This window comes from Delphinus delphis, chromosome 6 (genome assembly GCF_949987515.2).
Source record: "Delphinus delphis chromosome 6, mDelDel1.2, whole genome shotgun sequence".
Taxonomy (NCBI): Eukaryota; Metazoa; Chordata; class Mammalia; order Artiodactyla; family Delphinidae; genus Delphinus; species Delphinus delphis.
The window spans coordinates 4974883-5002443 of NC_082688.1; the positions used below are offsets into that span (position 1 = coordinate 4974883).

Genomic DNA, 27561 nt, shown 5'->3' on the forward strand with positions numbered 1-27561 from the left:
CCCTGGTGGCGCAGTGGCTGAGAGTCCGCCTGCCGATGCAGGGGACGCGGGTTCGTGCCCCGGTCCGGGAAGATCCCACATGCCGCGGAGCGGCTGGGCCCGTGAGCGGTGGCCGCTGGGCCTGCGCGTCTGGAGCCTGTGCTCCGCAACGGGAGAGGCCACAACAGTAAGAGGCCCGCGTACCACAAAAAAAAAAAAAAAAAAAAGCATTATCCATAAAGGAAAAGATAAATTTGAATATATATTACAATTGAGAACTTCTTTTCTATCGGATGCACCATTAAGAGAATGAAGAGGGAAGCTACAAAGTAGAAGAGGATATTTGCAATCCCTGAATCTAACATAGGACTCATATCTAGAAAACACTAAAGAACTCCTCTGAACTGATGAAAGACATAAAAACGGGCACAAGACTTAAACAAGTACGTTATAAAAAGAGATCCAAACAGCTGATGAGCATATGATAAAAAGCTCAATAGAATTCGTCAGAAAAATGCAAATTAAAGCCACAATGAAATACCACAGTTTTAACGACCAGAAGCACTCAAATGTAAAAGATTGACAAACACCAGGGATTGATGAGTTTGCGGAACAACTGGACTCCCGTCCGTTGCTGGTGGGAATGCAAAACGATGCAACCACTTTGGAATGGCAGCATCTGATTGAAGCTTTATCTTACACACTCACAACTTCCTCAGGAGAGCCTTTCTTTACCACTCTCCAAGGCCAAACACCTCTAGGCCACACCGGAGTGATTCTAAGACACACATCTGAGTATCTCTGCAATCAGGGTGCGCCCTAATGTAATCAGAGCTCTCATTCCAGATTTGCCCCAGTCACCTCTCCTTCATGGCGCTGTAGCCACAACACTGACACGTGTCTGTCGAAATGGACTTCCTTCTTCACTCCTGGGAATCCTGAAACTGGAATTACTGGGTCAAAAGACATGCACATTTTTTCCAGTTATTTTTTAATTACACAACACATGAATACACCCATATTTTAAAATTCGGCACAAACCCTCCTAGTACCAGTCCTTCCCCAAAGGCAGCCACTCTCAGCAGTTTGCAATATATCCTTCTAGACTCTGTTCTTTGCACTTACATGCATATTAATATATGGTACACATATTACTAGAAGCTACCATTAGCCTACTTTCCATAAAGATGGTAGCAATACACATCTACCAGTAATAAATGAGAGGGTCAGGCCTTTGCCACCTTTAGAATCAATCTTTCTAATTTTTTCCCAATCTGATACGTAAAAATCATCTCATGGTTTAAGTGTGTACTTCCCTTATACACAGAACTCAAATCCATCTCTTCCTCGTATCTGGAATTCCAGATTTTAGGAGGTCTCCCCTTCCATACTGCCTAACACCCTGAAGTTATACAAATATTCCCCTAAGCTTTCATCTACGATTGGTAGAGCTTTATTTCACACTACTTAGCTCTTTAATCCATCTGGCATTTATTTTTACATACAATAGGAGAAGAAGAATTATTTTTCCAACCAGAGCGCCAACTCTGCCCTCCCTGCCTCACTCAATTAAAATGCCATTTTGGTCAGGTATTAATGTCCCATATATACTTGGAATGTTTTCTGGACTTTGTCTCTCACCGATCCATCTCTGTGGCAAAGCCATGCTGTGCCTTGTTTATTGTAGCTTTATCGTAAGTTTCAAAATCTGGTGAAGAAAGTCCTCCCTCATTAAACTTTGAAAAATTATTAGCAGTTTTTGCACATTTTCCTTCCACATTAATGTTTAAAAACATCTTTCTCAGTTTTAAAAGCTTGGCTTTCTTGTTGGAAGTTCATTAAATCTGTTTACTTAAGAAGGCTATAGATAGTTTCATGATGCTACGTCTTCCCATCCAGATATTTTGTTCTTTGCTCTTTTTAGAGAACTTTGGGCCTTTTTGTGCACTGGCTGTCCCGGACTCCTTGTACCTTACAATACATGCACTTTCCTTCCAAAAAAATAAAATAAAATAAAATTATTCTCTTCATTTGGATCTGGGTCTTTCCTGTTGAGTTTATTCCTAGGTTTTACTGTTTTTATCACTACTGTGAGTGGAATTTTAAAGTTCTTCCACTTGTACCTGAATATTGCTATTGACTATTGTATACTTTGTATCCAGTCACTTCTCTGAGTTCTCTTACTTTGATTTTTTCATTGACTCTTGGATAGTCTAGCTAGAGTATCATTTTGTCTCTTCTAGTTTTCACACTACAAATTTCATTTTGCTGTTTCTTACATTAGCTAGAACCTCAAAACAATGTTGCACAGAGACCCTAGGGGGCACCCATGGCTTGGTCCTGGTTACAGTGGTTTAGTAATTTCCCACTTAACACACCATATGCTGCTGGTGCATCTACCAGCTTCGGCGGCACCTGGGAGCTCATGAGAAATGCAGGCTCTCAGGCCCTACTTACTGAATCAAGATCTGCATTTTAATAAGATTTCCCAGGTGTCTGATAATGTACTTTCAGGTTCAAGGCACACTGGTCTAGATGACTTCTTTCTATTCTGATTTTAGGTAAGAGTTTAGTAACAGGAAGAGCTATGGCAGTTGGGGTCTACCAAGTGCTTCTTGGCATCTACGGACCCCTAAAATACAGCTTCCTCCTTTTTCGCGGCAATCGTGCGTTTTAGGGTTTGATATCCTAATTCTGGGCCGCCCCACGTCCTAGACCGTGAGGCCACCTCTCGGGCTCCAAGCATCATCACTCCTCACCACCTACTCCCGCACCCCCATCTCTCCAGCCCCTGGAGCATTTCGAGGGCCGAGATGGGTTGTCCTGCTTCAGCTCCCAGACCTGGTCAGTGCTCAGAAAACACCTGATTTAACTTGAGCTGTCGATCTTTTACGGCTCAGCCAGGGGGCCCCCTTCCTCCTCTCTAGATGCAGATGGATTTCCTTCCTCTCCCATCACCTCTGGCCCGCGAAAGACCCTACAGAAATTCCCACCATCGGTACCCAGCGGCTCCACCACCACGTGCACAAGACACCGTGCTGCACAGACTGGGCAAACCCCAGCATCTCAGAGGGGCCGGCGTGGGAGCCCCAGGGCCCAGCTGTGGACAGAGGCGTCCCGCTCACCCTAAGGTGACCCAGGGTGAGCAACAGCCCCGACGCGGCAATGAGACGCTCCGCCCAGGGTGTTGCTGTTCGTTCGCGACTGACCGGACGTCGTGGCCTTGGTTTCTGGACACGGGGTCATCAGGAGAGAGCCTGCCCCCCCGGACAGGGCTGGGACGCAGCACGACCGGCCGGGAGCGACCCAGGAGAGAGGAGGCCGCTCCTCTCAACTCCCCAACAGGGAGAAAGCAAGCCCAGCAGCTCTGCCCTGCAATCCCAGGGCTGGGCTGGGCGATGGGGAGGCCGGAGGTGGCAATGTCCTTCCAGATGGCTCCGAGGGCAGTGAGGGCACTGGTCCCTCTGCTGGTCTCTCAGGGGTCAAGTGAAGGCCAGGGGCATGGGGGCACTGCCAGCACAGTGCCAGGAAGACCTCAGGCCCCTGTAGCACAGCTGGGCCTGGGCCCTGGGGCCACCTCAGGCTAGGACACTGCCTGAGGCCACCTGTAGGGGCAGAGGCCCAGCCATGCGTGTGCTGAAGGCTGCAAAGCCCGTCTTCTTCTGAGCCTGCCCAGGTCCCCTCTAGGTGACAGATGGCCACCAGCAGGGATCCAAGTCCGCAGAAAGAGTCTGGCCAGGTCAGGAGTCCCCAGGTGTCCTGACGTCCCCGAAGGAGCCACCCGCCCTCAGGGCAGGTAGAGCGCTACCACCACGTAGATGACCCAGCTGGTGGACACGAAGACCCCAAAAAGCAGGCTGAAGAGTACCAGCGAGCGGGCCTTGCGCGAGGCCTCCTCAGCCTGGGCCAGGTCCCCCCTGCCCAGGGCCGCACGAGTCTGCAACGAGATGGGGGGTGAGCGGACACAGAGTCCCCACTCCCTCCCGGAGGCACCATCGGGCCCGGCCCCAGTGCACAGACTGGACAGCTGACCCCGTGAGGCGGTCAGGGGCCTTCCCAGCGACGGGGGTGGCGGCTGCCGGCTCCTGGGCTCTGGCCACGGGCCTGACCCAGATCCACACCCTCCGTCCCATTGCCTACAATCCTCACAACCACCCCGAGTTTGGTGTCATCGTTGTCCCCACTTTGAAGGTGAGGAAACGAAGGCTCAGAGAGGTTAAGTGACCCACCCTAGGGCCACACAGCTGGTGGTGGAGCCAGAATTGACAGGCAGGCAGCAGCCTCCGGAGTCCCGCCTCTGAGCTGTCCTGAGAGCGTCTTTCTCCCCACAGTCCTGTCCTGCTTATGACGGGGGAGCTTGGCCATGGAGGGAGGTCAGCCTTGAGCAAAAGCCCCAGGGCCTTCCTACTCTGTCTATTAGCATGTCCTCACATTGGCATCATGCTAAGTCCCCAGGGTCTAACCTCTTGCCTAGCCATGGTCAGAAACAATCAGGAGGGAGGGACGGAGGAAGAAGAAAGAGTGTTATCGAGAGGGTGGGGGGGTGGATGGACGGATGGACGGATGGACAGGGACAGGTGGTTGGATGAGTAGACAGATGGGTGCATTAATGGATGAACAGAGGGGTGGGTGGATGGATGAATAGATGGAGACTAGAGAGATGGTGGATGAATGGGTGGGCAGTGGCTGAACAGACAGACGGGTAGCTAGACAGATGGAGGTGGATGGGTAGAAGTGAGTGGCTGGGTGGATGGCAGTCTCCACCTGAGTAAACACAAGCCCCCACCGGATGGGCAGTTCCTTGGGCCTTAATCATCCACACCTTCAGTGTGAATTGTTTCCGTTGAATTTTCTAGGGCAGATCTTGAGTGACGGGGAGCAGAGACAGCCGAGGAGAGGGCGAGGACCGCACAGACAACTGGGCACTGATTTCCCAATCCTGCTCCCCTTCTCAGGGGGAAACACCAGGGGCCCAGTTGCTGGGGAAGGGGCTGTGTGGACCCCACCTGGGCCCTAGTGGCTGCAGGCTGGGAGGGCTGTACCGAGGACCGCCCCACGCCCACCTACCTCGTGGGAGTAGACGACGGCAATGAGCCCGGTGAGCAGGCAGCAGAAGAGGGTCACCAGCACGGACTCGACCATGTAGTCCTTGGGCAGGGGCCTGTGTTCCACCGTGGCCGGGGCTGGCACACCGGCCACGGCGCTGTTGTACTGTGAGGGCAGAGGCCACGGCGTGGTTAGGGAGCACGCAGCCTGCGACAGCCGTGGACCCGTCACTCCACCCACTGCCAAGCCCCACCCAGTGATGCTGCGGGTCGCCCAGGGGTCAAGGCCCCCCTTCTGCCCGCTCCCTCGGCACCCCCAGCCTATCACTCAGCCCCCAGAAGTCTCAGGGTTCTGCCCTCTACAAAGTGCTCAGTCCAGGGTCCAGCCACCAGTGTCTCCATGTCCCCACTGGGTCCCCACCAGGAGGGACCTCGAAGCTATCCTCCACAGGCAGCCAGTGTTTTGTTTTTTCCTAAAAATCTAATCAAGTCATCTCCTACCAAAGGCCCTGGGGACCCTCACGGTGGATCCCACCTTCCTATCCTCCCCTCCCCACTAAGCTGAACCAACCACCGTCATCGCCAGAAGACACGGACCTTGGCCCCCTGCACGCCTGTACTGTGCCCTCCTTCTCTCCTCTGCCTCAACTCTCCTATTCATCCCGTAGAACCCAGCTCAAATGCTCCCACTGCTGGGAAGCCTCCCACTCCCGCCCAATCCCCAAGCTGAGGGAGCCCTTTTCTACTGCTCCCCTGGGCACAGAAGCATCCCCCTGCCGGCCGCTTGTGGTGACCTCTCACCTCCTGTGCGCCAAACTCTCCAGCCCAGGGAGGGAGGGACGGAGGGAGGGGTGTGGGGGAGGAGGGAGGGGGAGTGAACAGGGAGGGGGAGTGAACAGGGAGGGGGGCGGCGCCCGCGGCCTGACTCACCACCGGGAAGGGAGCGAAGAGTGGCTGCGCAGTGGGCCCGGGGAAGAGCGGCGCGGGCGGGGGGTACAGGGCGGAGGCGGAGGGCGCGGGCGGGAAGAGCACGGGCTGCGGGAAGGGTGGCGGCGGGTAGAGCAGGTGCGTGGCCTTGGGGTCGGGCGGCGCGTAGGGCGGGGGCTCGCCCACGAAGCCGATGTTGGGGACCCCGCCGGCCGCCGCCTTGGGCGGCTGCCGGGCGTCGCCCGCGGCCTGGGCCTGGGCCTGGTCAGGGGTCGTCGCGGAGGCCTCGGCCGAGGGGTCGCCGGGGGTGCCCTCCGGCGCCGGGGCGCTGCCTCCGTCCGCGGCCGCTTCCTCGTTGGGCCCTCCGTCCTCCTCCAGGAGCTGCGGGCGGCGAGGGAGCTGCGGGAGCTCTGGGCGCGCGGCGCTCCCGGCGTCCTCGGGGCTGCCGCCCCCTTTCGCGTCCGCTCCTGGGAAGAAATGGCAGGGGTGGTGAGCCCCCAAGAGGCTGCTGGGCCAGGTGGGAGTCCTCCCCCCAAACCCCAGAACACAGCGCCTCCAAGGAGAAAGTCACAATGACCGTGCCCATCCTGACCCCTGGTGAACCCCGCACTCAGGCTTCTCTAAGCTGGGCCCTTGAATCTTTACCCAAAGTGCTACAATAGGACAAGAAAACTAAGGCTCAGAGAGGTGAGGTGCCTTCCTGGTGATCACACAGCCAGTACGTATGGCCGGCTGGGATGGAAGGCAGGCCTTGCCCACACCTGCCAGCCCTTCGTCCAGATTGCCCCTGCTGGGAGGTGGCCCTGTCCCCACAGTCCTGCTGCCGCAGCCGTTGGAACCCGGAAGAAGCTTCAGCCCAGGGCAGCCCCCTCATAGGCTGTGCTGAGACACCGTCCAATGGGGGCTGGTCTGAGGAGATTAGCTGAGCCAATCAGGTTCTCGGCTCTGGAGTGGTCGGCCCCCCAGCCAAGCGAGTGACTTCAAAGAGGCAGGAGGTCACTAAGGGCCAAGTGCCTTCTGAGGCAGAGAAGGAACAGAAACAGGAATGGGGTGGGGGAGGGGCAGGGAGAGGCCAGGAGCAGTGGGCGGAGAGCAGCCCACCCAGCAGCTTGGAGGGCGCTCAGAGGCCCTCAGCTGCCCAGCTGCCTTCCCTCCCTGGTCCTGGCCTCCAGCATCCGTACCATAAACTCTGGAGGCACCCCAGCTGGTCCCAGCAACTCCTGAAGGTCCCCCTGCACCTCCTAAGAGCAGTTCTGACCAGCTGAGCACCTCTAGGCCTCAGGTAGGTCCTGGAGGAACAACCTGGAAGGGTCCTGGGGCAGACCCCCTGGACCTGGGTGGGCATTCAAGGACCCACAGCAGGGACAGACAGCCCAGGGCATGGCTTTGGAGGTTCATTTCCTAAGTGTCTTGAAGGGTTATAGAAGGCAGAGAATTAAGTAAATCAGACATGACAGTGACAGTGCTGCTGAGGGTGGAGAAGCCTTGCTGAAATCCCCCTCCCATCCTTCCCCCCACCTCCACCTCCCATACAGCTGGTGGGCGGAGTCAGAGGCTAGGGGTCCTTAGGGGAGAGACCCCCAATGGCAGGGAGTACTGAGCCCCTGAGAGCTCCCCACCCTCTTCCTCCAGCAGGCAGGGTCTCACTCAGGGCATCTCCTACACACCCATCTGGTGTTCGTGCCTCCACACCTCTACCCATGCCGTTCCCTCTATTTCTCTACCCCTTGAACCCGGACTTGGCCACGTGACTTGCTTTGGCCAATGGCTCATTAACAAACATCTTGCACACAGAGGCTTTAAAAACCTACATCTCGGGCAGAAGACCTAAATAGACATTTCTCCAAAGAAGATATACAGACTGCCAACAAACACATGAAAGAATGCTCAACATCACTAATCATTAGAGAAATGCAAATCAAAACTACAATGAGATATCATCTCACACCAGTCAGAATGGCCATCATCAAAAAATCTACAAACAATAAATGCTGGAGAGGGTGTGGAGAAAAGGGAACCCTCTTGCACTGCTGGTGGGAATGTGAATTGGTTCAGCCACTATGGAGAACAGTATGGAGGTTCCTTAAAAAACTACAAATAGAACTACCATACGAGCCAGCAATCCCACTACTGGGCATATACCCTGAGAAAACCATAATTCAGAAAGAGTCATGAACCAAAATGTTCATTGCAGCACTATTTACAATAGCCAGGACATGGAAGCAACCTAAGTGCCCATCATTGGATGAATGGATAAAGAAGATGTGGCACATATATACAATGGAATATTACTCAGCCATAAAAAGAAACGAAATTGAGCTATTTGTAATGAGGTGGATAGACCTAGAGTCTGTCATACAGAGTGAAGTAAGTCAGAAAGAGAAAGACAAATACCATATGCTAACACATATATATGGAATTTAAGAAAAAAAATGTCATGAAGAACCTAGGGGTAAGACAGGAATAAAGACACAGACCTACTGGAGAACGGACTTGAGGATATGGGGAGGGGGAAGGGTGAGCTGTGACAGGGCGAGAGAGAGGCATGGACATATATACACTGACAAACATAAGGTAGATAGCTAGTGGGAAGCAGCCGCATGGCACAGGGATATTGGCTCGGTGCTTTGTGACCGCCTGGAGGGGTGGGATAGGGAGGGTGGGAGGGAGGGAGACGCAAGAGGGAAGAGATATGGGAACATATGTATATGCATAACTGACTCACTTTGTTATAGAGCAGAAACCAACACACCATTGTAAAGCAATTATACCCCAATAAAGATGTTAAATAAAATAAAATAAAAATAAAAACCTATATCTCTCCACATTACCGGGGCTGGTGAGGGATGAGGAGTTTGTGTTTAACGGGGACAGAGCTTCCGTTTGCAATGATGAAAACATTCCGGAGGTGGACGGTGGTGATGGTTGCACAACAGCATTAATGTACTTAATGCCTCTGAACTGTACACTTATAAACGGTTAAAATGGTAAATCTTACATATATTTTACCAGCTTTTTAAAGCCTCTCTCTCCTGCTGATCACTACTAAAAACGCTAGACAAAATACAGAAGACACTAACCAAAGACCCTGAAAAGTGAACAAAAGCAAGCAGATCGTGGAGTGCAGTCAGAACGCAGAAGTGACCATAAAGGGGGTGAATTTCCCATTTTTTTCCTCTCATTTCCCTTGAAGCTCAAAGCTCCAGTCACAGAGCCACGTGGTAGAGCACCAGAATGAGCAGCTAAAACTCCACTGGAAACTCGGTCATTCTAGCCAGAGGAACCAGGAAAGGGCCCCTGCAGAGTGGAAACAGTGGGGAAATCCTAGAGCGGAAGTAGCTTCAGAGGGGGATCCCCTAGTTTTGTATGTGCACTGGGGTGACCAACGTATATCAGATTGCCCAGGACTTCCCCGGGTTTACTACTGAAAATCTCGCATCCAGGCAAACCCCTTAGTCCCAGGCAAACTGGAATGGTTAGTCATCTTAGAATGGATCCACAAGTCTTAGACTCACCCCCAAGCTGCATGTGTAGGAGACAGACCTAGACCAGCATAAGAAAAAGAAAGACTATAAAATCTGGACCACTAGGGCTTCCCTGGTGGCGCAGTCGTTGAGAATCTGCCTGCCAATGCAGGGGACACAGGTTCGAGCCCTGGTCTGGGAAGATCCCACGTGCCATGGAGCAACTAGCCCTGTGAGCCACAATTACTGAGCCTGTGCCTCTGGAGCCTGTGCCCCGCAACAAGAGAGGCTGCGATAGTGAGAGGCCTGCACACCGTGATGAGGAGTGGCCCCCACTTGCCGCAACTAGAGAAAACCCTTGCACAGAAACGAGGAGGCATAAATAATAAATAAATAATTTTTTAAAGGCAAAATTCCTTTAAAAAAAAAAAACTGGACCACTAAAAAAGCCAGAAAACGATGAACAAAATGGCAAAAAGTGCATACCTATCAATTACTTTAAATGTAAATGGACTAAATTCTCCAAAAGACAGAGTGGCTGAATGGATAAAAAGACAAGATCCATCTATATGCCGTCTACGGGAGATTCACTTCATGTGTAAGCGCAGACACAGACTGAAAATGAAGGAACAGAAAAACATATTCAATGCAAAAGGAAGCCAAAAAGCCTGGGGTAGCTCTACTTATATAACAAAAAGAGACTATAAAACAAAGACTGTAATAAGAGACAAAGAAGAGCATTACAAAATGATAAAGGGGTCAAAGCCAACAAGAAGATATAACATTAGTAAATATTTATGCAACCAACATAGGAGCACCTAAACATAAAAGCAAATAATAACAGACCTAAAGAAAGAAATCGACAGCAATACAATAATAGTGGACTTTAATACCCACCTTACATCAATAGAAAAATCATCCAAACAAAAAAGAAAAAATCAATAAGGAAACAGTAACCTTAAAGGACATGTTAGACCAGATAAACTCAACAGATATATACAGAATATTCGATTCAAAAGAAACAACACACATTCTCATCAAGTGCACATGGAACATTCTCCAGGATAAATAATGGTAGGCCACAAAGTAAGCTTTATAAATTTAAGAAGATTGAAATCATATCAAGCATCTTTGCCAATCACAATTGTATGAAACCAGAAATCAATTACAAAAAGAAAACTGGAAAATTCACAAATACGGAGATTAAACAACATGCTACTGAACAACCAATGCGTCAAAGAAGAAATCAAAAGGGAAATTTTAAAAAATACCTTCAGGGACTTCCCTGGTGGTGCAGTGGTTAGGAGTCCATCTGCCAATGTAGGGGACATGGGTTCAATCCCTGGTCTGGGAGGATCCCACATGCCACAGAGCAGCTGGGCCCATGCACCACAACTACTGAGCCCACACGCCACAACCGCTGAAGCCTGTGTGCTTAGAGCCCATGCTCTGCAACAAGAGAAGCCACAAGAGAGAGCCTGGGCACAGCAATGAAGAGTAGCCCCCACTCACCGCAACTAGAGAAGGCCTGCGCACAGCAACGAAGACCCAGTGCAGCCAATAAATAAATAAATAAATAAATAAATAAATAAATAAATAAATACCTCCAGACAAATGAAAATGGATAGAACATACCAAAACCTATGCAATGCATCAAAAGCAGTTCTAGGAGGAAAGTTCATAATAATAAATGCCTATACAACATCAGAAATCTCAAAAAAACACTCTATACCTCAAGGAACTAGAAAAAATGAAGCCCAAAGCTAGGAGAAGTTAGGAAATAACAAAGATCAGAGTGGAGATAAATAAAATAGAGACTAAAAAGACAATAGAAAATATTAAAGAAACTAAGAGCTGGTTCTTTGAAAAGATAAAATGGACAAATCTTTAGTAGACTAAGAAAAAAAGAGAAGATTCAAATAAATAACATAAAAAATGAAAGAGGACACAATACCACCAATACCACAGAAATACAAAGGCTCATAAGAGACTACTATGAAAAATTACATGCCAACAAATTTGCCAACCTAGAAAACATAAATTCCTAGACACATACAATCTGCCAACACTGAATCATAAGAAAGAATATCTGAGCAGACTGATTACTAGGAGACTGAATCAGTAATCAAAAACCTCCCAGCAAACAGAAATCCAGGACCAGATGGCTACCAAACATTCAAAGAATTAATACCAATCCTCAAACTCTACCAAAAATGTAGAAGAGGCAGAAACACTTCCAAACACATTTTATGAAGCCAGCATTACCTTGATATCAAAACCAGAAAAGGATGCCACAAGAAAATTACAGACCAATATCCCTGATAAACATAGACATAAAAATCCTCAACAAAAAATATTAGCAAACAAAACTCAACAATACATTAAAAGAGTCATACATCATCATCAAATAGAATTTATTACAGAGATGCAAGGATGATTCAACAACTGCAAAAAAATCAATGTGGTATACCACATAAACAAAATGAAGAACAAACATCATATGATCATCTCAAGAGATGTTGATAAAGCATGACAATTCAATATCTATATATGATAAAAACACTCAACAAAGTGGGTATAGCAGAAATGTACCTCAACATAATAATAAAGGTCACGTACGATAAGCTCACAGCCAATATCATATTAATGGTAAAAAAAAAAAAAACTGAAAAGCTTTTGTTTTAAGATCAGGAACAAGACAAGGGTGCTCACTCTCACCACTTTTATTCAACAGAGTATTGGAAGTCCTAGCCACAGCAATCAGACAAGAAAAGGAAATAGAAGGAATCCAAATTGGAAAAGAAGAAGTAAAACTGTCACTATTTTAGATGACATGATATTATATATAGAAAACCCTAAAAACTCCACGAAAAAACCTTTAGAATTAATAAATGAATTCAGTAAAGTTGCAGAATATGAATTCAATATACAAAACTCTGTTGCATTTCTATACACTAATAGCAAACTACAAGAGAAATTAAGAAAATAATCCCGTTATCAAATAGAATAAAATACCTGTCAAATAGAATACTTAGGAATAAATTTAACCAAGCAGATGAACGATCTGTACACTGAAAACAATAAGCCCTCAGTGAAAGAAATTGAAGAAGACAAATACAAGATAGTCTGTGCTCATGGATTGGAAGAAATAATGTTGTTAAAATACCCATACTACCCAAAGCAATCTATAGGTTCAATGCAACTCCTATCAAAATTCCAACAGCATTTCTCACAGAAATAGGAGAAACAATCCTAAAATTTGTATGGAACCACAAAAGACGTCAAATAGCCAAAGCAATCTTGAGAAAGAAGAACAAAGCTGGAGGTATCATGCTCCCCAATTTCAAACTATATTACAAAGCTACACTAATCAAAACAGTGTGGTATTGGCATAAAAACAGATACACAGATGAATGTCAAAGAAGAAAAAGCTCAGAAGTAAACCAACATATATATCATGAATTAATTTATGACAAAGGAGCCAAGAATACACAATGGGGAAAGGACAGTCTCTTCAATAAATGGTGTTGGGAAAATTGGACAGTCACATGCAAAAGAATGAAACTGGACCACTATCTTACACCATATCCCCAAATTAACTCAAAATGGTTTAAAGACTTGAGTGTAAGACCTGAAACCATAAAACTCCCAAAAGAAAACATAGGCAGTAAGCTTCTTGACATCAGTCTTGACAATGATTTTTTTAGATTTGAAGCCAAAAGCAAAGGCAACAAAAGCAAAAACACCCAAGTTGGGATTACATCAAACTAAAAAGTTTCTGCACAGCAAAGGAAACCATCAACAAAATGAATTGGCAACCTACTGAATGGGAGAAAATATTTGCAAATCATATATTTGACAACAGGTTGATATCTAAAGTATAAAAAAAACTCATAAAACTCAATAGCAAAAAATAAACCCACAATTAAAAATTGGGCAGAGGGGTCTTCCCTGGTGGTCCAGTGGTTAAGATTCCACGCTCCCAATGCAGGGAGCCCAGGTTCGATCCGTGGTCAGGGAACTAGATCCCACAAGCATGCTGCAACTAAGAGCCTGCATGCTGCAACTAAGATCCCGTGTGCCACGACTAAGACCTGGCACAGCCAAATAAATAAATAAATTTTTTAAAAAAACTGGACAGAGGATCTGAGCAGACATTTTTCCAAAGACATAAGGGGGGCCAACAGGTACATGAAGAGATGCTCAATCAGGGAAATGCAAATCAAAACCACAATATCACCCCACACCTGTTAGAATGGCTATCATCAAAAAGAAATAACAAGTGTTGGTGAGGAGGTGGAAAAAATGGAATCCTTGTGCACTGTTGGTGGGGACATAAACTGGCGTCACCACTAAGGAAAACAGTATGGAGATTCCTGAAAAAATTAAAAATAGAACTACTGTATGACCCAGCAATTCCACTTCTGGGTATTTATCTGAAGGAAACGAAAACACTAACTCAAAAAGCTATATGCACTCACACGTTCATTGCAGCATTATTTTCAATAGCTAAGATGTGGAAACAACCTAAGTGTCCACCGATGGATGAACAGATAAAGAAAATGGTATATATCTAGACACACACACAATAGAATATTATTCAGCAGAATGAAATCTTGCTATTTGCAACGACAGGGATGGACCTCGAGAGCATTACGCTAAGTGAAATAGGTCAGACAGAGAAAGACAAATACTGCATGATCTCACTTACATGTGAAATCTGAAAATAAAATTAAAAAATAAAAAACCTGAGTTCATGGATATAGAGAACAGATGGGTGGTTGCCTGAAGTGGGGATGGAGGTGGGCAAAATGAGTGAAGGGCGTCAAAAGGTACAAACTCAGTTATAAAATAAATAAGTCCTGGGGATGTAGTGTACAGCGTGGTGACTATAGTTAATAATACTGTATTGTTGGGACTTTGCTGGTGACGTGGTGGATAAGAATTTGCCTGCCAATGCAGGGGACACAGGTTCGATCCCTAGTCCAGGAAGATCCCACATGCCGTGGAGCAACTAAGCCCATGCGCCACCACTACTGAGCCTACACTCTAGAGCCCGTGAGCCACAACTACTGAGCCTGTGTGCCACAACTACTGAAGCCCACACGCCTAGAGCCCGTGCTCCACAACAAAGAGAGGCCAGCAATGTCTCAGCCCGCACACTGCAACGAATAGTAGCCCCCGCTCGCCACAACTAGAGAAAGCCTGCACGCAGCAACAAAGACCCAATGCAGCCAAAAAACAAAAAACCTTAAAAAAAAATACTGTATTGCATATTTGAAAGTAGCTAGAAGAGTGGTTCTTGAAAGTTCTCATCACCAGAAAACAATTTTTCTAACTATGATGGTGATAGATGTTAACTGGACTTATTGTGGTGATCATTACACAATATATACAAATATCAAATCATTACATTGTACACCTGATATTAATGTAATGTTATAGCAATTGCACCTCAATACAAAAACAGAAAACTGGACCAAGACTGGACATGCTACTCATGCAAGGTGAAACGACTAGTGATCTGAAACTACCAAGGTTGATTGCCTACTGAAACAAAACATATCAAGACTTTCCAGGGAATTATAACAGGACTGAGAACCTACACAACATAATATTCGCAATGTACAGCACACAATCCCAAAATCATTCACCATACAAAGAACTAGGAAAATGTGACCAGTCCTCAAGGGAAAAGACAATCAACATATGTCCACCTGGAGATGACCTAGACGTTGGAATTATCAGAAAAAACGGCTGTTATAACTAGGCTGAATGAGGAAAGATAAACACACTTGAGAAAAGCTCTCCATAAAGAATTAGAAAGTTTGATGGGAAAAAAAAGGAACCAACTGGAAATTTTCAACTAAAACACATAGTATCTGAATTTTTTTAAACATCTTTATTGGGGTATAATTGCTTTACATTGATTTTTTTTTTTTAATTCACTGATTGGTCTCAATATCAAAATGGAGGTGACAGGGGAAAAAAGTCAGTGAACTTGAAGAAGCACCAATCCAACAGATTAAAGTGAAGAAAAAAAAAAAAAAAAAGCATAGTGCCTCAGGGACCTGTGTGGTAACACAAGAAGGTCTTCACTCCATGTACCTACCAGTCAAGTCCCAGGACAGATTTTAGGAAAAATATATTTGAAGTAATAATGGCTGAAAGACAAATTCATAAAACTCAGAAAATCCAGAACAGGCACTCTGTGGGAGCAAACCACCCAGATACATCACCGTAACACTTCTCAAAACCAAGGATAACAGCAAAGGCTTGAAAACAGGCAGAGAAAAATGACACGTTATATACAGGGGAACAACAATTTGAATTTCCATAGTCAAGAGACGACCCAGGTCAGAAAACAGTGGATCCACCCAGAAATCGATATCTAAAGGAAATGTCCTTCAAGGACTTCCCTGGTAGTCCAGTGGTTAAGACTCTGTGCTTCCAGAGCAGGGGAGGGCGGGTTTGACCCCTGGTTGGGGAATTAAGGTACCACATGCCACAAGGCCCAAAAAAATAAAAATAAAATAAAACATAAAGGAAATGTCCTTCAGGAATAAAGGCATGTATTCATTTTCTATTGCTGTATAACAAATTATCATAAATATAGTGGCTTACAACACCCATCCACCTCACATCCATATAATGACTACAGTCAAAAAATAAATAAAACCAGGCTTCCCTGATGGCGCAGTGGTTGAGAGTCCGCCTGCCGATGCAGGGGACATGGGTTCGTGCCCCGGTTCGGGAGGATCCCACGTGCCGCGGAGCGGCTGGGCCCGTGAGCCATGGCTGCTGAGCCTGCGCGTCCGGAGCCTGTGCTCCGCAACGGGAGAGGCCACGACAGTGAGAGGCCCGCGTACCGCAAAAATAAATAAATAAATAGATAGATAGATAAATAAATAAAACCCAGAGGCTAGGATGTGGAGAAATCAGAGCCCTTGTGCACTGTTAGTGGGAATGTAAAATGGTGCAGCCATATGGCAATTCCACAAAAAATTAGAAATAGAATATTTCCAGGGAATTCTCTGGCAGTCCAGTGGTTAGGACTCGGCCCTTTCACTGCTGTGGCCTGAGTTCAATCCCTGGTCGGGAAACTAAAATCCCACAAGCCTCATGGTGCGGCTAAATAAAAAAATAAATGTTTTAAATAAATAAATAAATAAAAATAGAATTTCCACATTAACCAATAATTCCACTTCCGGGTATATACCCAGAAGACCTGAAAGCAGGAGCTTTAAGAGATATTTATACACCCATGTTCATAGCAGCACCATTCACAAAAACTAAAAGGTGGAAGCAACCCAAGCGTCTACCGACAGATGAACGGATAAGCAAAGTCTGGTCTGTCCATACAGTGGAATATTATTCAGCCTTTAAAAGGAAGGAAATTATGACAACAAGGAGGAAACTTAAGGACGTTACTCTAAGTGCAATAAGCCAGTGACAAAAAGCAAATATTGTATGATTCCACTGTTTGAGGTCCTTAGAGGTGTCAGACTCAGAGACAGACAGGGGAATGGTGGTTACCGGGAACTGGGATAGCGGCGGGGCGGGGGGGGAATGGAGACATTATTTAATGGGTAGAGAGTTTCAGCGTGGAAAGATGAAAGAACTTATGGAGATGGATGGTGGTGACGGTTACACAACAACGTAAGTGCATTCAGTACCACTGAACTGTACACTTAAAAATTGTTAGGATGATACATTTTATGGTATGTGTCTTTTACAACAATTTTCTTAATGGGGAAAAATTACCAAAATGCTCATGTGCTAACTCACAGTTCTGTAGGTCAGAAGTCCAGGCTGACTGCACTCAGGGTCTTACCAGGCCAACATCAAGGTGTCAGTTGTAGTGGGCTCTTACCTGGAGCTCTAAGGAAGAATCTCTATGCAAGCCCATTCAGGTTGTTGGCAAATTCCAGTTCTGTGGGTCTGAGGTTCTCTGCTCCCAGAGGCTGCCCACCGTCTTTCCCATGTGACTATTTAGATCATTAAAGCCAGGGATGCACATCAGACCCCTCTCATGCTTCAGAATTCCCTGTCTTCCCTTCTACTACCAGGTAGAGAGATAGTTCTGCTTTTAAAGGGCTCGCCTGATTAGGTCAGGCCCACCCAGAAACACTCTCTGTATTTTAAGATCAACTGACTTGAGACTTTAATTCCATCTGTAAAATCCCTTCACAGCAGTACCCATACTAGTGTTTGATTGAATAACTAGGGAAGGGAAACCTGGGTGTCATCTTTAGAGCTCTGCCTACCACAGGTAAAATAAAGTCATTCTCAGATGAAAGAAAACTAAGAGAATTCCTTGCCAGAGAACTTCTGTTAACAGAAAGGCTAAAAGAAGTTCTTTGGGCTGAAAAGAAATAATACCAGAGGTAAACCTGAAACTTCAGAAATAAAGGAAGAACCACAGATGTATAATTATGGGGGTGAATATAAAAGATAAGTTTTTCCTCTTAAATCCTCTAATATATGCCGGTGGAAGGCCAAAATTATAACATTTTATGGTGAGTTTGCAATGTGTACAGATGTATTACACATGAAAACTGTAACACTTATTAAGCCTATAAATGGATGGGCATGAGGGTGAAGAGACCTCTAACGTTACAAGGTTCTACATTTTACTGGAAGTGATACAATACTAACTCTAAGTAGACTATGAAAAGTTAGGTATGTATTTTAACCCCTAGAGCAACCACTAAAACAATAACATGAAGCTATGCAGCCATAACAGCAAGAGATAAAATGGAATACTAGAAAATATTTAAGTCATACCCAAAAAAGGTAGGGAGTGGGGCACAGCACGGGAGTAGAAGAGGTAGAAACCAGAGGAACAAAACAGAGGCAAAGAGAAAACAGCAATAACATTATATACTTAAATGCAACCATATCAATAATTACTTTAAATGTTGATGGTCTAAACTTTCCAGTTAAAATGCAGAGATTGACATAATGAATAAAAACCGAGACTTACAAGCCACCTACAATAGATACACTTTAAATATGAAGACACAGAGCTGAAAGTAAATGGGTGGAAAAAGAGATGCCAAATAAACAGTAAGCAAAAAAGGCTGGAGTGGCTCTTTTAATATCAAATAAAATAGGCAAAGCCCGGGCGTCTAGAGCCCGTGCTCCGCAGCAAGAGAAGGCACCGCAATGACATGCCAAATAAACAGTAAGCAAAAAAGGCTGGAGTGGCTCTTTTAATATCAAATAAAATAGGCAAAGCCCGGGCGTCTAGAGCCCGTGCTCCGCAGCAAGAGAAGGCACCGCAATGAGAAGCCCACGCACCGCAACGAGAAGCCCACGCACCGCAACGAGGAGTAGCCCCCGCTCGCCGCAACTAGAGAAAGCCCGCGCGCGGCAACAGAGATCCAACACAGCCAAAAAAGAAAAAAAAAAGTTAAAGAAGATGTGGTGTGTATATATATGTATGTATGTGTAACACACACACACACACACACACACACACACACACAATGGAATACTACTCAACCAAAAAAGAAAGAGAGACAGAATGAAATAATGCCATTCGCTGCAACATGTATGGACCTAGAGATGATCATACTAAGTGAAGTCAGTCAGACAGAAAAAGACAAACATCAGATGATATTTCTTATATGCAGAATCTAAAATATTATACAAAGGAACTTATTTACAAAACAGAAACAGACACATGCATAGAAAACAAACTTATGGTTACCAAAGGGGAAAGGGAGGAGGGAGGGATAAGTAAGGAGTTTGGGATTAGCAGATACGAACTATAATACTATATATAAAAGAGATAAACAAGATCCTACTGTACAGCACAGGGAACTATATTCAATATCTTGTAATAACCTATAATTGAAAAGAATCTGAAAAAGGGTATACATATATATATATATATCACTTTGCTGTACACTTGAAACTAACACAATATTGTAATTTAACTATACTTCAATTTTTTTTAATGGCTTAAAAAATTTAAGAACAGGGGATTCCCTGGCAGTCCAATGGTTAGGACTCCGTGCTTTCACTGCCAAGGGCGTGGGTTGGATCCCTCGTTGGGGAACTAAGATCCCACAAGCCGCACAGCCAAAATTTTTTTTAAAAAGTACAAATTTCCAGTTATAAGATAAAATTATAATTATAAAAATATTTCCAGTTATAAGACGGGTACTAGAGATGTAACATACAACATGATAAATTAACACTGCTGAATGTTATGTATGAAAGTTGTTAAAGAGAGGGGATCCTGGGAGTTCTCATCACAAGGAAAAAATATCTGGGGAGTTCCCTGCCAAGGACACGGATTTGATCCCTGGTTGGGAAACTAAGATCCCACAAGCTGCACAGCGCGGCCCAAAAAAAATAAAGGTTTAAAAAAATAAACAAAAAACTCTTTAAAGGATGAAAGAGTATTTTAGGTAGGAAGGATTTGGAGCTGACCACATAATTCTCGATTCCAAGCAGGTGAAAAAATATATATGATGGTGTGAGGAATGGAGGGATTAGTGGGGAAGACTTCTTTTTCCTTAAAATTCTTCTTAAAATGGACATGTGAGAATAATGTTCTCAGTGATTGTAACTATTTGAAGATTTCCAGAAGGTGTGATTCTAACTTTTCAAATATGACGTAGATTATCGAAGTTCAGTAAGAATTAGCATAAAATATTAGCATTATCGTAATATAAGAGGATGAAACACAGGACAGAGTATAATAAATTCATGTAATCCTTTTGAAATAACTGTAAAGAAGTTGGGGAAAGTTTTCTGTCTAAACAGAAAGTGTTCTAGCTGTTGTAAAGCACTAAATTCACTTTAAAAATACTAACCATGGGGCTTCCCTGGTGGCGCAGTGGTTAAGAATCTGCCTGCCTAATGCAGGGGACACGGGTTCAAGCCCTGGTCTGGGAAGGTCCCACATGCCGCGGAGCAACTAAGCCCATGAGCCACAACTACTGAGCCTGCGCATCTGGAGCCTGTGTTCCGCAACGGGAGAGGCCGCGACAGTGAGAGGCCCGCGCACCGCAATAAAGAGTGGCCCCCGCTCGCCGCAACTGGAGAAAGCCCTTGCACAGAAACGAAGACCCAACACAGCCAAAAATAAATATAAATAAATTTTTAAAAAATGGTCCACATCAAAAAAATCTTAAAAAAAATATTAACTATGCATGCTTATTAAAATAAATGCTTGGCTTTTAGAAAAATAAAATAAATAAAAAGGACATTCTTTAAAAAAACAAAACAAAACTGGAGGACTTTACCTGATTTCAAGGCTTATTCTAAATCTACAATAAACGAGACAGTTCATATTAATGAAATGATAGACACGTACATCATTGTAGCACTAAAATAGTAGAGTATCAAAACAGACGCACATGTCTATTTGGTCAGTTGATTTTTGCCAAATGGGGAAAGGAAAGTCTTTTTAATAACTGGTGTAAGAGCAACTGGCTATCTTTGTGGGAAAAAAGGGAATATTGACTCTTTCCTCACAACATACACAAAATTAACTAAAATACATCATAAACCCAAATGTAACACCTAAAACTAGAAAACTTCCGGAAAAAATATAGAATATCTTTGTGACCTTAGACTGGATAAATAAATACTATGTATGACACCAAAAGCATGATCCACAGGAGAAAACAATGCATCTATTGGACTTCAAAGTAAAAAACTTTCTTCAAAAGACATCACTAAGAAATACAAAGTCACATCACAGAGTGGGAGAAAACGTAACACATACATCAGACCAAGGAGTTGTATCAACACTGTATAAAGGCCTCTTAAACTCAATACTACGTCAAATATCCCAATAAGAAAGTGGACGGAATACTTGTCTACTTCACCAAAGCAGACACTCAGATGGCCAATAAGCACATAAAAAGATGCCCCGTGTCTTTAGTCCTCAGAAATGCCATGAAAATTAGAAATGCCAATTAAAACGAGATATCGCTACACATCCATTAGAACGGCTGAAATTAAAAACAAAACCAACCGAGCTAACCTTGGCACGTTTGGTAAGGACGTAAACAAACGCTGCAAGTAGGAAAATAAAATAGTAAAAACCACTCTGGGAAACAGTCTGACAATTTCCTAAGAAGCTAAATATACATCTACCGTAAGATTCGGCTATTCCACTCCTAGGTGTTTACTCAAGGGAAATAAAAATATAGAACCACACAAATTGGTATAGAAACTCTGTTTGCAGGAGACCCAAACTGGAAACAACCTCCAAAGTCCACAACCAGATGAATGGATAAGGCAGTTGTGCTGTATCCACACTGGAATGTGTCTGCAGAGGCGGCTCTATGCTCCCTGCCTCCTGACATGTAATTCTCTCCCCTTGAGTGTCCCGGACTGCATGACTTTTTTACTGCGTGACTTTTCTTTTTCTGGCCATGTTGCTCGGCTTGTGGGATCTCAGTTCCCCGACCAGGGATCAAACCCGCACCCTCGACAGTGAGAGCACAGAGCCCTAACACTGGACCCCCAGGGAATTCCGTGCATGACTTCTAAAGAAGAGACTATGGCAGCAGGTATGGGGTCACTTCTGAGATTAGGTGCTCTTTCTTTTAATATTTTATTTATTTATTCGTTTATTTATTTATTTTGGCTTCACCGGGTCTCAGTTGCCGCATGCGGGATCTAGTTCCCCGACCAGGGATCGAACCCAGGCCCCCTGCGTTGGGAGTGTGGAGGCTTACCCACTGCACCACCAGGGAAGTCCCAAGATTGGGTTTTAAAAAGATCATGGCTTCCTGTCAATTGCGCTGTCTCTGGCAACTCCAGGAGGAAGTGAACCATGGTGGGAGGGGCCCACGTGACGCAACAGGACACTGAGGCCCTAGCCAACAACCCAGGAGGCACCGAAACCTGCCAACAACCAGGTGAGTGCGTTTGCAGGCAGCCTTTCAGCCTCTGCTGAGTCTTGAGGTGACTGCACCCCGGCTGATGACTTGGCTACAACTTCAGGAGAAACTCAAGCCACAGGCACCCAGCCCAGCCACACCAGGCTGTGCAGTAATAAATGGGGGCTGTTTAAAACCTAAGTGTTGAGGGTACAGATCTTCCTCAACTCACGATGGGGTTACCTCCTGAGAAACCCATCAAAAGTTGAAAATATTGGGCTTTCCTCCTGGCGCAGTGGTTAAGAATCCTCCTGCCAATGCAGGGGACGCCGGTTCGAGCCCTGGTCCGGGAAGATCCAACATGCTGCGGAGCAACTAAGCCCGTGCGCCACAACTACTGAGCCCTTGTGCCACAACTAATGAAGCCCAGACGCCTAGAGCCCGTGCTCCGCAACAAGAGAAGCCACCGCAATGAGAAGCCCGCACACCACAACAGAGAGTAGCCCCCGCTCACCACAACTAGAGAAAGCCTGCACGCAGCAATGAAGACCCAACGCAGCCAAAAGGACGGACCTGGGCAGTACGGAGGCGGTGCACTGGGCCTGGCAGCATCCGGGGGGAGGAGGGGAAGGGAGCTGACAAGAGCAACAGGGCAGATCAGATCTCTCTTCTCTCCCCTCTCAGTGCCCAGGGCAGAGCTGGCCTGGTGGATATGGGATGAGGTTCTTTTTGGCCTTGCCACGCAGCATGCAGGATCTTAGTTCCCCGACCAGGGATTGAACCCGGGGCCCCAGCAGTGAAAGCACCAAGTCCTAAGCACTGGACCGCCAGGGAAGTCCCTGGGCTGAGGTTCTGGGTCATGATCAACGGCTGGAGCTCAGGGGCCAGACTGCCCGGGCTGCTTCCTCACCCTTAAAAGGGGAACATCACTACTTCTCGGGGTTATTGTGGGGATGAAATGAGTGTACGCATGTACAGTGCTTGGGCGCTCCGCTAACCCTGGCTACCGTCATCTGAGGTTAGGAAGCGGCTGGGAGATGAGAAACTGGAAGGGTGTTCCGGCCAGTTTGGTGAATCGGTAAGAAGTGGGGGAAACCAAAGCCAATGAGGAATGAGATCACACGTAACGTCAACAAGGTTTGCGACTTCTGAGTTTGATCCAGAGAGCTGGGCTCTTCCAAGAGGACCTCCGTGGGGGGCTTCAGGGTTGCTGATCTATTGGAGAGTGGGTGTGGCCTAAATATCCCTGCGGGAGACACCAGGGCAGCTCCCAACCTCACCGACCCAGCCAAGGGCTGGAGTTTTCAAATAAGGCAGCAAGAACAAAAGGAACATTGTGGGGAAAATGAGACGTTGTGTTTGCTGTCTACGCTAGAGGGCCTTCCTCTAAGCCCAGGGGCCACTGGCTGACCTACTTATGAAGCTCTCAGCCAAAATCCACCACCCTTGGTACACAAAACCCCCAGACCACCCTCTGAATATGCAGCTAGGCAGAGGCACCCAGCCGCCAGCCATTCAATCCCACACGTTTCCACTGAGCAACTCCTGTGGACTAGTGTTCTAGGCTCAGAAATACAATTCTGGATGGACCGAGAGATGATCATACTGAGTGCAGTCAGTCAGACAGAGAAAGACAAGTATCATGTGACATCACTTACAGGTGGCATCTAAAAAACTGATACAGATGAACTTGTTTACAAGACAGTAACAGACTCAGACATAGAAAACACATTTATGGTTACCAGAGGGGAATGGGATGGGGGATAAATTAGGAGCTTGGCATTAACAGCTACAAACGACTATATATAAAATAGATAAACAGCAAGGACCTACTGTAGAGCACAGGGAACTATATTCCATACCTTATAATAACCTATAATGGAAAAGAATCTGAAAAAGAATATATACATAACTGAATCACTTTGCTGTACCCCTGAAACTAACACAACACTGGAAATCAACTATACTTCAAATCAACTATACTTTAAAAAAAAAAAAGAATTCTCTACACAAACCCCACAAAAATACCATGATTTCAGCAGGGTCAGGTGCCTGTGGGGCTGCTAAGTGGATGAAGCTTTGCCACTAAGATGTCCGAGGGAATAGCAGTGATAGTGCTCGGAACTGCAGCTACCATTTTTAAGCATTTATCGGGTGCCAGGCCCTGAGGAACAGACATGACATCTGCATTAACCCTGAGCCAGCTTTGCCACCCTGTGAACCCTGGCTCTGCGACCTTAGAGACAAACTCTCCACGTCTCCCTTTCCTCATCTGTAAATGAGGATAATAATAGTAACCATCATTTAAAAATAATAACAGGGACTTCCCTGTGGCGCAGTAGTTAAGAATCCGCCTGCCAACGCAGGGGACACGGGTTCGAGCCCTGGACCGGGAAGATCCCACATGCCGCGGAGCAGCTAATCCCGTGCACCACAACTACTGAGCCTGCGCTCTAGAGCCCGCGAGCCACAACTGCTTAAGCCCGCGCGCCTAGAGCCCGTGCTCCGCAGCAAGAGAAGCCACCGCAGTAAGAAGCCTGCGCACCGCAACGAAGAGTAGCCCCCGCTCTAGCGAAAGCCCGCGGGCAGCAACTAAGACCCAAAGCAGCCAAAAATAAATTAATTAAAATAAAATAAGATAATAAAAATAGTAACAGTGGACACATGCTCAGGCTCTGTTCTGAGCTTCCTTACAGTAGCTCAGGACAGCCTCAGGTGTGTCTTATTATCCCGTTTCACAGGTGAGAGAACTGAGGCTCCCAGCAGGTAACCTGAGCCTAGGAGGCGCTCCCTCGGTTGCTGGCACGGGAGTGCCCCGGGGAGACGCCGAGCCCCTGCCCCAGTTATCATAACAAAAACCACAGCTACCCCGGCCGCCTGGGTAAATACCTGGCCCGATGACGCGGAGATAGGGCTGCAGAATAAATAAATTTGCTGGCGGGTCTGCCCGGCCATGGCCTCGGGTTCTCGGGTTCTCGACACCCGAGCCTCGGCGGGACATTCCAGCCGGAAAGGGGGGCCGGGAGCTTGGTGGGAGGTGCTCGAGGGCCCGGGGTGCTGGCGACAGATGAGTCAGGCGGGGCCGGTCCCCATTCGCAGCAGCAACCCCTCGGGAGCCCCTTGCACAAGCAATCTAGGTGCGCCCCGCCCCAGGTTCGCGGGGGCGCTGGGTCAGGCGGACTCCGCACCGCCCGCCGCTCCGGGTCCCGCCGCCGTCACCACCACCCCCTGCCCGGCCAGCCTGGGACTCCCGAGGGCAAGGCCGGGGTCTCAGTTCACCGCCCCCCGCCCCGCCCAGGGCTGGCTGCGCCGCGGGCCGCCGGAGTTGCCGGACTGAGCCTCCCCGCGCCCCGCACCCCGTCTGCCCAGCTACCTAGCACGCCCCCGGCCCCCGCCCCGCCTCTCTCGGTCCCCGATTCAGTCTGCGGGATCTCCTGCCGTCTCTTCCCGGCTCTCTCTCCCTCCCTGGCCCTGTCTCTGCTCCCCTTGCCAGGGTGGCCCCCTTCCCCGCTCCAAGGACTGCAGCCTAGCCCGTTCACCACCTTTGTCCGGTGAACAGTCATTAGAGGAAGGACGGGGCGTGGGGGAGGGAGAGGAACGTGCCCCCCACATCGCCACTGCCGGGCATCTGCTGCCCGCCCGAGGGCTGCCCCTCCCCGGCGGGGGGGGCTGCGGCCAAGGTGCTCGAACTCCCCGCAGCGGCCTCCGGGCCCCTCAGTTCCGGGTGGGAGAGAGAGGCGTCCCAGGGCAGGCCAGCCTCGGGGCCCGGGGCGGGGTCGCCCTCGCCTTCCCCGGAGGACGGGACCCCCGGGAGCGCGCACCGGGCCCGCCGCTCTTACCTGCGTCCATGGCGAGACCAGCTGGGCTGCACGCCTCCCGCGCCCGGCGCCTCCCGCCGCCGCCGTCGGGCCCGGCTCCGCTTTCGCGGGCGGCTCGGGTTTCCTGGTGCCGGCAGCGCGGCCGGTTAATCATTGACCGCCTGGATTGCCCGCGGCTGTGTCAACAGGCGGCTCCGCGCGCGCCCCGGCGCTGGGGCCCGAACCTGCGGGCGCCCGCCAGCCTGGCCGCCTCGGCAGGACCCGCGCCCGGCGGCCCCCCGGGGAGGAAGCCGAGTTGGAGGCGGGTGGGAGGAGGGAAGCAGCCCAGACCCAACTGGGAAAGGGCAGGGGGAGACTGGGGCAAGCCGGAGAGCACGGCTGGATGCATCTGTGGCCAGAAAAGGCCTTGGGGATCCGAGTTGCCGAATCCTCCCTTTTATTTTGCCCAGCAAGACAAGCCAGAAATACAGATTGTCATATGAAATCTCCTGGGTTTTAAAACAATGTGTGTGAGACTTCTAGTCCCTGAAACTTACCAGACTGGAGAACTCAAAGCAGGTCTCACTCCAAACACCGAGAAATGCTAGACTACGTAGGCAAGCCAGACGGCAATTTAAATTAATGGCGGAGCTCCCAAGATAGTACGGGAGTTCCCCAGGGACCAAGGAAGACAGCCTGGAGGGGATGGAGGCGGGTGCCGTCTGTGCATCGTGGTGGGTTAGTGGTCTCTTACGCTGTTCTAGGCTTAAGTTTTACACCCAGACGTGGACAGGAGATGAAACCTTGGGTCTGTGAAGCAGGGAGTTGGGATGAAAGCGATGAACACAAAATAAATCTGCCCATGGCTCACGGAGGAGACGAGGAAGCTGGTCTGGAGGAAACAAAGTCTCCCTGGGCATTATAACCACAGGCCTATTGCTCACATGGGTCTGGGGTTCAAGTTCAGCCCGTTGTTGTGGTCCAGAAACGCCGACTTTAAAAACTGACATTAAAAAAAAAAAGTGGCTGCAGGAAAGAGCGCTGGGATTTCTCCCAAGCAAAACTACTCTGGTGGGACAACCCCCATCCAAGATGACAAGATTCCCACAGAAAAAGCGCCCTAAATATACGGGCACAACCCCCAAAGGCAAAATGCACAGGCAAACAACTAACTCACCATGAGAGAGAGTCTCCAGGCAAGGAAGCAGGACTTGATTGTGGGGCAATCAGTATCCAACTGGGAAAGCAGAAACACCTGGAGTATTTAAAAGAAACACGGGACATTTAACGCAGGGAGCTGGCTTTGGTGATGATGGAAGAGGCAAAAGCTAAGCCCGGAGAGAGTGAAACAACCCAGAGCTTAGCCCGAGGAGGGGGAGGATGTTCCACACCACGGGCAGCAGGGTGGAAGGGGGCCACCCTGGGTGGGTGCAGGCAACAGGGGGGTGCATTGTTTGAAGACAATAATAAAACTGGCTAAAAGCTGCTCTGCTTTTAA

The 27561-nt window shown here is 47.5% G+C and overlaps 1 protein-coding gene across 1 annotated transcript; it reads right to left on the bottom strand.

Moving 5' to 3' along the window:
* Positions 1-201: 201 nt before the first annotated feature.
* Positions 202-26238, bottom strand: PRRT1B (proline rich transmembrane protein 1B). The gene is made up of 4 exons (XM_060013648.1): positions 26106-26238; positions 5955-6418; positions 5047-5190; positions 202-3916 (listed from the first exon to the last, which is right to left on the bottom strand). The coding sequence occupies exons 1-4, from the start codon at positions 26236-26238 to the stop codon at positions 3767-3769; spliced, it is 891 nt and encodes a 296-aa protein (XP_059869631.1). The 3' UTR covers positions 202-3766.
* Between the last annotated feature and the right edge of the window lie 1323 nt (positions 26239-27561).

What these genes read in the sequence shown, in the direction of transcription:
- PRRT1B (XM_060013648.1), bottom strand. Translation starts at nt 26,238, where the DNA reads ATGATTAACCGGCCGCGCTGCCGGCACCAGGAAACCCGAGCCGCCCGC. An exon ending in TCTTCGCTCCCTTCCCGGTG is followed by an intron (nt 5,191 to 5,954) that starts GTGAGTCAGGCC and finishes CTGCCCTCACAG; the next exon opens with TACAACAGCGCCGTGGCCGG. An exon ending in CCGTCGTCTACTCCCACGAG is followed by an intron (nt 3,917 to 5,046) that starts GTAGGTGGGCGT and finishes ATCTCGTTGCAG; the next exon opens with ACTCGTGCGGCCCTGGGCAG.